This window comes from Hipposideros armiger, unplaced genomic scaffold, assembly GCF_001890085.2.
Source record: "Hipposideros armiger isolate ML-2016 unplaced genomic scaffold, ASM189008v1 scaffold_201, whole genome shotgun sequence".
Classification (NCBI taxonomy): Eukaryota; Metazoa; Chordata; class Mammalia; order Chiroptera; family Hipposideridae; genus Hipposideros; species Hipposideros armiger.
In genome coordinates, this window is record NW_017731551.1 from 1,997,511 (window position 1) to 2,008,159 (window position 10,649).

Here is a 10,649-nt window from a genome sequence, read left to right on the forward strand (position 1 = left end):
AGAGGGCAGTGTCACTGGCCCTCATATGTGGGATCCGAACCGGGGCCCTCTGGCATCCCAAGCGAGTTCTTAACCATCGCGCCACTCGGCCGGCCCTATCTTTTATTTTCTTAAGCATTGTCAGCCTATTTATTTTGTGCTCTGAGTTTGATCATTTGAATTTCCAAAATTTTTGTGGGTTTGATTCTGTTTTTTCTTATTTCCTCGGGTTCTCCCTCAAGGAGTCTAGTTTCTTTGTATGTCAGCTTATATTTGACTATGTGCTCTACAAAGTGTTTGAAAAATTACTTACAGGAATAAGTTAGGGCCTACAATGAAGGCACTTTCCTCTTTAAGTGATACGCATTTGCTGGGCCAGATACCCTGGAGAACTATCAGTTTGGGATCACCTTCAGCCAAATTCAAGGCTCGAGATTGCCTGAACTGCCCATGGGATCCTAGTGGGACTGTGCTTCTGCACTAGGGATGTTCTAGTTCAAGTTCATCCCTCCCTTGCCTGTGGAGCTCTGTGGAGTCCTGGATGGTTGTGGGGAGGGGCTTGTGCTAGATTTCCTGTCCAGGACCGGGCTTTGGTTTTTGTCCTTGCTCCCTGGCAAGACTATGAGCTAAAATTTTCCATTTTATAGAATCAGTAAAGCCTTGAGGGCAAAAAAGACTTTCATGCTTGCTTGCTTCTCTAGGTTCTGTTTTCCCCTTCATTTTTGGTCTGGTAATTCCTTACCTTCTTAGGTATTCTTAAGAAAATGTTTTAATAACATGTCTATTTTTATTTAGCTGTGCTCAGTGGGAACATTGGAATCACCTAGGCCAGTGGCTCTCAAAGTGTGATCTGGGACTCCATTTCATGGGGTCTGTGAGGCAGGGCCGAGACTTGTATGAGGCAAGCAAGCTGCCTGGGTGCAAAAAAGGTGTGCACTTGCACCAGATGTGAGTACTGCTTTAAATTCAGTGCCCTAGGCACCTTGCTGGCCTCACCCTTAGTTCTGGCTGGTCTCGCAAGATTAAAAAGATCCTCATAAGATAAAAGATTTTTTCTTTTCACTTTCGTTTTCTCAAATGTACAATGAAGTTTTCCAGAGACAACATGATTTCAAAATAGATTGAATGCAGTTTCAGATATGCCAATCTTGCTGTCCTCTGTTAAGCCAGACGTTAAAGAAATTTGCAAAAATGTAAAAACAGTCCCACTCTCTTTCCATAAAATTTTTGTCTTGGTAAATACAGTTTTTTTTAAAAAATTAAACATGTTATGTTAATGTATAGTAAGTTTGTTATTATTTTTGATAGAATACTTCAAATTTTCTGTTTTAATTTTTAACACAATAAATATTGATGGCTTTAACCCACATAAACAAAAGCTCTTTGGGACCCTTAATAATTTTTAAGATTATAAAAGGGATCCTGAGATTTAAAAGCTTGAAAACTGCTGATAGAGCCAAATATTACTTAACACTTTGGGACTGCTGCTGTGATCCAGAGAAGAGATTAATAAAAGGATTGCTGAGTAGACATGCGCTCCCATCTGAGATCAGGTAGAACAAGTTTGTGGTGGTTAGTGGGAACAATCGAGAACTTAATTATTTCATCCAGAAAAGCTTAACTACCCACTGATGAAAGTAGAAAAAAGAAGAGAGGGCCGGCCGAGTGGCGCGATGGTTAAGAACTCGCTTGGGACACCAGAGGGCCCCGGTCGGATCCCACATATGAGGGCCAGTGACACTGCCCTCCACAGCTAAGATGCTGAACAACAGCTCAACCTGGAGCTGGGCTGCCACGAGTCGCCGGCGACGGCGTGGGCTGCAGTCCCTGTGGCAGTGGATTGCCATGGGCTACCGTGTGTGGCCAGCAGCCAGCGTGAGCGGCCAGCAGCCGCAATGAGCGGCCGTCCAGAAGCCGGCGACTGATCTGCCTCGCCCGGGAAGAGCGCAATGATGGTGCCAACTTGGGCCAGTGAAGCAACATCCTCCACAACTAGATTGAAGAACAAAAAACGACAACAACTTGTCTGTTCCCCTTTCCCCAATTCCCCAGCACTGTTCCCATCCCCCTAACTCCCCAATAAAAATCTTTAAAAAAAAAAAAAAAGAAAAAAAAGAAAAAAGAAGAGAGGAGGATTACTCAAAATTATAGAATGGCGAGGTAGGAATAGCAGAAAGCAGGTAGGAATAGCAGAAAGCGAAGGAAGTTAAGTGAGTCTAGGGTATTAGTAAAGATACATTTGTTCTAAGGGGTGTTAAGAGGGCAGGAGAATACCAACAAGATCTGATAGGTGTAATAAATAATACAATAGAGGGAAGAAGGAATTTTAATTGAGTTATGTAAATAAACAGCAATTCAGCAGGAAGGTGGTACTATGAGAATTCAGGAGATACGTGGAATGGTCTGATATAAAAGTCAACCTCAGCTGTTAAAAGTTTAGCCCCCTTCTTACCTTTGGCCCTGAAAGAAAGACTAACTCTAGGAGTTTTTAGACTTGGGTTCAGTTTCAAGCTTGCTGCTTACTGTAAAGGTTCAAGTCACTTAACTTTTATAAGCCTCAATATTCTCAATTGTAAAATGAGAATGATAATGACATTGACTGTTTCATAAGAGTCCTGGGGACCAAATGAAATAGCATGTTAAATTATTTGTGAACGCTAAAGCATTGTGCAAATATGTGGTGAAAGAACTACACACTTGTCATTTTCATAAGCCTTTCCTTTTTCAATTTCAGGCAGAACTCAAAAGCTTGATGGACAATGCTTCGTCTTCCTTTGAATTTGCTAAAGAACTCATCAGACACAACCTGGTGAATAACAGTTTCCCATCTTGACTGACTTGAGTCCTGCCCTATTTGGTACATCTCAGCACTTAGAAAGAGGACTGAAGGGAAACATCTCAGCAAGCATTACTCTACGGGAACTTCTCTTTGCTGCTGAGTGAAAACGAGTTTAAAATATCAGGTCCTTTCATCAAGGAAGTCCTTAGTAGGAGGACATGATACATAGGGGAGGAAAAGTAATTTTCCTTCAACCTTTCTAAATTCTTCTGTCTGGTCTAATAATCAAATTGACATGAGACAGATGAAAAGCGAAAATAACCAAATTGATTACATGTGTACATACAAGGGCTTCATAAGAATATAGGTACTGAGGACAAGTCCGGCAGTGGAGGCTTGGAAGCCATCTTGACCTAAGGAGAAAGGGGAATGAACAGTGGTTTGGATTTCAAAGGGGAGGTGAGCGATTCACAGGCAGGTGAGAAGGAGCAAACATTTGGTAGCCAAATTCTTGCAGGGCCACCCAGAAACAGTGGGACACAGACGGGAGTCTTCCAAACCAAGTGCTGTGTTCCTTGCTGTCTGCTGCACTTAGGTCGCATGAAAATACAGTTATCTGTGATGATAGCTACCTTCCTTCCCGGAGCAGGGTTTTCTATTTAAATTCCATTAGACAGGTAAGAGGGAAGTAAAAGGCTCCTCAAGAGTCTTTTGTTTCTTAAAAGCAACTGGCTTAAAATAACCAATATCCCAAAAAAAGGCATGTTTGGGGGTGGTAAACTCTGCTTCCCTTCACACAGGTAAAAACATTTAGAAAGAAGTGCAAAGCAGTGCAGAGTCAAGTGTTGGGTTTGTTGGCGAAGACAAAGGAGCCTATCTTTTTGGGTTAGAAAAAATGGGAAGCATTTTCGGGTAAAAGCAAAAGTTGAGCTTGGCTGAGATTTAGAACTAGGATGTGAATGTAGACACGTGAATGGCTGTGAGCGGATTGAGCTTACTAGACAGACAGCTTGGACTGGACATAGTGTAAAGCTGTACTCAGTGAAAAAGTAAAGGGGTCGTGAGGTTTAGGGCTGGGTTCTGATGGCCTACGCTAAAAAACCCAGGCTCAGATTAAGTGTGATTCTGTTGACCATGCAATATGCTAGGTGCAGAGCAGCTTTCAACTCGGACACCTGGCAATGGGGTTGCGGGTGGCAAATTAGGTCATTCTGCTGAGTTTCATATTCCTCATCCAAAAAGGGCAATAATAATACTAGACTCTGTCCTTCCTGATTTCTCTGTTGCTTTCTTGAGCACCAATTCTCCCAGTATGCATGTTAAAAACCATCGTTGTTTTAGGCCCTCTCCCCTGCCTTTATTTCTGATATCTGCTCACTCACTCAATCGTACTAATCTTTTCTTGGCAATGCCTTATATTTATTCTATTCCTTCTCTAATTCGGGCCTCCTTCACGGATATGGTTTTCTTTGGTAGTTTCTGTCACGAGCTTCTGCCTCTAATCTTTTGATTTCTCATCCAGTTTATAAATGAAAGCCAGATGAGTTTTTGTGGAGCCCATGTTAGAGATAGTAGTCTGGATATTCAGCTTGGAGAGAGATCAAGACTGGAGAATAGGTTTAGGGGTTTTCATAAGAGAAGCGATTGCCAAAGTCCTGACAACTAAATACAGAGGAAAGAATTAAACCCAGGGAAAAGATACGGTTCCAAGAGAGCATCCGTATCTAAGGGGCTGGAAGAAGGTGTATAAGCAGATAACACAAGAAAAGGCAGGCAAGAAAGAGCACCTAGGTAATGCAATGTCATTTACAACTTCACATTTTAATCACCCGGGACGTTTTTAAAAATAATGATGCTTGGGCTCCACCCCACCCCCCAAGAGCTTCTTATTTACCGGCTGGGTTGGGGCCCGGCTCTCAGTATGTTTCCTCATATCTTCCCAGGAGCATATAATATATAACCGGAGTAAAGAACCACTGTATGTATATATGACTGGAAAGAGCATATCAGCTAGTAAACAGGGATTATCTTTGGAGAGTGACATTAAAGAGAGAAGTGAGAATATGGACATTTTCCTTTTTGCTTTTGTAATACTGTATGTAAGGTGGTTTGTTGTTTTGTTGGGTTTTTGGGGGGTTTTTTTGTCAATGAACACCTATTTTAAAGTTTAAAACAAAAACCTGAAAAATATTGAGCAAGGTAAATAGTTGCTATGAGCATCAACTTTTGCAATTAGGCTTGAGGTAAAAAATCGAGCTATGTACTAGCTTTGTAACTCTGAGTAAGCCACTTAACCTTGCTGAGTCTGTGTTCTCATAATTAGAATGGGGGGAATTACAGTACCTGCCTTCTGTTCCTGTGAGGATTCAGTGAGGTGCGGGAGTCCAGATTGTGCCACCCTGGCATGCATATTATTTGGAGCTAAAGACCATGGAAGCCCAACAAACTCAGGAAGAGCTTTTTACCACCCCTTACCTGTCTAAAGGGATTCAGATAGAAAAGCCTGCTTCAGAAGGGAACCTGCATATTCACCTTAGCACATATGAATTAAGTGTGGCAGACAGGGAGAGCCCAAGCAAAACTCTATTCATTAGACTCCTCCTTGTGTCTCATTGTTTCTAGGTGGCCCTGCAAGAATTTGGTTACCAAATGTTTACTTTTTCTCAACTACCTGTGAATTGCCTACCCCTTCTTAGTGCAGAATGACATAGATGCCTCATGTCTTTAGAATTTTCATGCTCATGTGAATTCCCATACGTTTTAAAATTTGATTTTCTCCTGTTGATCTGCTGTATGTCATTTGAATTATTTGACCAGCCAGAAGAACTAAAGGGATAAGGGGAAAGTGTCCCCTGTTCCTACAGAGGTAATCTGTGGAAGGTGCCTCCCACGGGACTTAGCATACTGTAAGCATATAGTAAATACTGCTACTATTGTCATGCTGTGGCCATCAGTGTCAGAACTGCAGACACATCCTAGAGCAAGAGGACCGAAAAGTCCACTGAATTTAGCTAACGGAGTTAATTTGTGACTTGTGAGAATCAGTTTACTGGTGTTCTGAGAACAGATGCCAGTTTTCTGGGAGGTTAAGGAGTGAAAGGAGGAGAAGAAAGTTGAAGCAGGAAACCACATACTTTTGAAGCGTGGCATGGAAAGAAATGAGAAAGATAGAGCCCTCCCCACAGGGAACAACGGCACCACGTGGAAGAGCTTTCGAGAGAGCAGAACCCTTGGGTATGTTTCAAGTTGAGAAGTAGAACCAGGGCTAATGATGATGGAATGATTAATTAATGGAGGAACAAGGTCCAGATGGAGTTAGAAGTCATGAGTTCAAGAAGACAGGTGAAAGAATTAATCTTGGCAGAAGACGGGAACATCTCAGACAACAAGGAGCCAAAAAAGATGACCAAATAGATATTTTGAGGTAGCAAGAAGAGATCAGGTAGTTCATGCCTAATGGTCTTGATTTCTACATATTTACTGGTGAAACAGCTCGCTGTGTGCCAGATACTGTGCTAGGCTTTTGGGAACACAACAGTGCATAAAACTGTCCTTTCATGGATAGTGTTTTTGTTTTAGCTATTCTCTATAGCATTTATGATCGTATGACAACATACTTATATGTTTGCTTTTTGAAGGTCTCTCCCCACTTGAATATAGCCCATATAGAGTGACAGGGGAATGACTTGTTCCTACTGTAACCCTGGTACTTATTACAATACCAGGCATATAGTATGTGCTAGTGAATATTTACTGAATTAATTAAATGAAATGTTACCTACCATGTGCCATGCATTTAGACTACTTTAACTTATTTAATCCTCATAATAACCCTGAAAGGTAGACATTACTAGTGCCATTTAGAGATGAGGAAACAAACTCAGAAAGGCTATATAAATTCCTTCACGGGCATTTTGACATAGACTGTCTGTATAGAAAAAAAGTTTCATGAATTATTGGGTAGTTTAAGAGTTTTCTGCAGTTTTTACTAAGAGAAAAGGAAATATATGCAATACATTTATTTTTGTATACTTGCTATAATTTAGATAATGACTTTTTTTCAATGAGGTCAAAGTCATGTGTATATAGAGAGCTTCAAAAATACATTCATCCTTTCAAAGAAAGGATTGCCGACTATATTAGTTATAGTTCTGGGGGCCATGAGCACACAGTAAATGCAGAGTTCCTTGTCATATGGAGTCTATATGCTTGCAGATGTAACAGATAAACAGATAAAAAATACATGAAATGATAAGTGCTATGAGTGAAAACAAAGGAACATAAAGGCATAAAAACTGATAGTGGAGGTAGGTTTTAGACAGGGTAAAAAATGAAATATTTAAATAGAAGGATCAAATTCAGAGGGGAGGGAAAAGAAGAGAGATGGTAAGAAGCACAGACAGAAGTTAGGCGATAATACATTCAGGGAATGATAGGCATTCTCAAGGCGTTATGATTCCCAGAGGTAATGGATTAGTTGGATATCATATACCCAGTTATACGTGGCAACTCCGGAAACATTTCCACCAGTAAATATATTTGCACTTACTGCCATACTAACAGTTTCTCTCCCTCTAGGTGGTTTTCCGAGGCGGTGAAGGGGCTTTGCAGGTTTTGCCTCCCCTGGTTGATGTCATTCCTGAAGCCAGGCTAAACTTAGTGATTTACTACCTTCGTCAGGGTAAGAAAGCTTTGTCTTGTTCTTGCTCATAATGATATTTTAGACTATTTAATCTCTCACTGAACTATTGGCTGAACTTTTAAAATCCGTAATACTTCTAAAAATATATTCGCAACAGGTTCATAAGACAGAACAAATTGATTGTTGTGCCTTGATTCTTTAGCGTCTCTTTCCTCCCCTGTTGCTTCTCACCTCCTCCTGTATTCCGTTTTTCTGTTTTCCTCTTGTTTTTCTCTCCTTTGTTCCCTACCCATTCTGTTTCATTTTTTCCATTGTTTTTCCTTCTCCTCCCTTGCAGTGCTTTCTTTTTCTAGTGTTCCCCTATGTATAATGTACAACCATATCTTCTTAAGTCTTTTTTGTTTTATCATTAACTGTTTTTTATTTGCTCTAATTGTCTGCCTTTCTGTTTCTTTGTACCCCTGGTTTCTTGTGAGAAATATTATGATTCAAAGAAAATTATGACATTTATTGCCCCTAGGTAAGGTTAAAATTGTTAGACAAATGCCTAAAGCAGTCTTTCATCTAACAGTGATAAGTACAGGATAGTGATGGCCACGCAGAGGTGGTAGCATTCTGTCATGGACCTTGAACTAACAGTGTGGGCCTTTTTAGGTACATGGTAGAAACGAATCAGACAACATATTCCTCACCAAGAAAAATGTGCTTATTAGAGTAAGAACATGAGCTTGCAAACAGTTTTCTCTATGTAAGCACAAAGAAATATACCTTTGGGCAAGAATTTAAAAAACATCTTCTATATTTTATAAATTAATTTTTATTATAAAAATTTTCAAACATAAACAAAAGTAGCTAGTATGAACACCCAAACTGAACACCCAAATATTCATCCCAGATTCAACAGTTGTCAAGATACTGACAATCTTTTTTCATCTGTCCTCCCTCTCCCTTTTCTGTTGCTGAAATGTTTTAAAGCAAATCCCAGACTTCATGTCATTTTACACCTATATACTTTGTATCTCTTTTTAAAAAAATGGTTGTTTTCCTTAAATAACTATAATGCCCAGTCCATATTCTTGCTTGAACAATTTTTTAGGTGCTTCATGGTTTAACATGGGTTTCCTAAGGATATTTGGTTATCTTTAGGATAACTACTCAACATTGAACTTGATAGAATGTTAGAAGACAGATAAAATAGATCATAGTTCTCGTGAATGTTTGAGTACTGAAGGATCTTACCTTCTTGGGGACTGTTTCAGAAGAGTTTGCTGAAATATAGACTAGTACAGCTACTTATTTCTTATATTTCAGATGATGTACACGAAGCTTATAACTTAATTAAGGATCTGGAACCTACTACTCCTCAGGTAATTGAGAATGTGTTATCTTTTACTAACCAAGTTCTGTTGAAAATGGAACTTTGAAACAGTAGCTGGAAGGCATATTAGAGAAGATTTATTGGGGTGAGATTGGTTAATAAAATTATATAGGTTTCAAGTGTACAATTCTATAATACATCATCTGTATATTTCATTGTATGTTTTCCACCCCAAAGTCAAATCTCCTGTCACCATATATTGGACCCCCTTTACCTGCTTCTTCCTTCCCTCCTACCCGCTTACCCTCTGGTAACCACTAAATATTGTCTATATCTATGAGTTTTTGTTTGTTTGTTTGTTTGTTTGTTTGTCTTATTTGTTTGTTGCTTTCAGTTTTATATCCAACATATGAGTGAAGTCATATGGTTCTCGACTTTTTCTGTCTGACTTATTTCACTTGGCATGATAATCTCAAGATCCATCTATGTTGTTGCAAATGGCAGTATTTCATCTTTTCTTATGGCTGAGTAATATTCCATTGTGTAGATGTACTTCATCTTCTTTATCCAATCATCTATCTAAGTAGACCGATCAACAGTAAGGAAATTAAAACAATCATCCAAAACCTTCCCAAAAGCAAAAGTCCAGGACCAGATGGCTAGATCACTAGTGAATTCTACCAAACATTCAAAGATGATTTAATATCTGTCTTTCTCAAACTCTTCCAATAAATTGAAGAGGCAATACTTCCTAACTCATTTTATGAGGCCAACATTACCCTGATACCAAAACTGGTAAGGATATCACAAAAAAAGAAAACAACGGACCAATATCTCTGATGAATACAGATGCAGATATCTGAAAAAAAATACTATCAAATCAAATATAACATTAAAAAGATTATATATCACAATCAAATGGGGTTCATTCCAGGAGTACAAGGATGGTTCAACATATGCAAATTGATCAATATGATATACTACATAAACAAAATAAAGGATAAAAATCATGTGATCATATCAATAGATGCAGAAAAAGCATTTGACAAGATACAATATCCATTTATGATTAAAACGCTTAATAAAATGGGTATGGAAGGAAAATACCTCAGCATAATAAAGGCCATATACAACAAACCCTCAGCTAATATCATACTTAATGGTGAAAAACTGAAACTTTTCCTATGAGGTCAAGAACAAGACAAGGATGCCCCCTCTTACCACTGTTAGTCAACATAGTATTGGAAGTCCTAACCAGAGCAATCAGGCAAGAGAAAGAAATAAAAGGCATCCAAATTGGGAATGAAGAAATTAAATTGTGACTTTTTGCAGATGATATGATTCTTTATATAGAAAACCCTAAAGACCCCACCACAAAGCTATTAGAAACAATAAACATACAGTAAAGCTGCAGGATACAAAAATCAATGTACAAAAATTCATTGTGTTCCTTTATACTAACAGTGAAATTTCAGAAAAAGAAAAAAAATCCTTTCTGCAATTGCAACAACAACAACAAAAAATACCTTGGGATAAACTTAAGGATGTGAATGTTCTGGTCTTTTTGATATTTTTAAACTCCCTTATATGTGATCATTTCCTCAAAAAGGTGGAGGTTTGGGAATACTGAAATCTAGAATTCTTTTTTTTTTTTTTAAGATTTTTATTGGAGAATTGGGGGATAGGAACAGCGCTGGGGAATTGAGGGAAGGGGAACAGACAAGTTGCTATCCTTTTGTTCTGCAGTCTAGTTATGGAAGACGTTGCTTCACTGGCCCAAGCTGGCACCCTCATTGCGCTCTTCCCGGGCGAGGCAGATCGGTCGCCAGCTTCTGCACGGCCGCTCACAGTGGCTGCTGGCTACACACGGTAGCCCATGGCAACCCACTGCAGCAGGGGCTGCAGCCTATGCCATCGCGGGTGACTCATGA

General features: G+C 39.3%; 1 protein-coding gene across 4 annotated transcripts in view; it reads left to right on the forward strand.

Moving 5' to 3' along the window:
* IFT56 (intraflagellar transport 56) overlaps window positions 1–10,649 on the forward strand; it is a 38,913-nt gene that overhangs the window by 15,061 nt on the left and 13,203 nt on the right. For 3 of the 4 annotated variants that reach the window (XM_019653294.1, XM_019653296.1, XM_019653297.1), the window contains 3 exons: window positions 2,714–2,788; window positions 7,337–7,439; window positions 8,712–8,767. In XM_019653294.1, the coding sequence (XP_019508839.1) occupies window positions 2,714–2,788; window positions 7,337–7,439; window positions 8,712–8,767 (234 nt within the window). The remainder of the gene's footprint in view (window positions 1–2,713; window positions 2,789–7,336; window positions 7,440–8,711; window positions 8,768–10,649) is intronic. The other variant, XM_019653295.1, reaches the window with a different exon arrangement.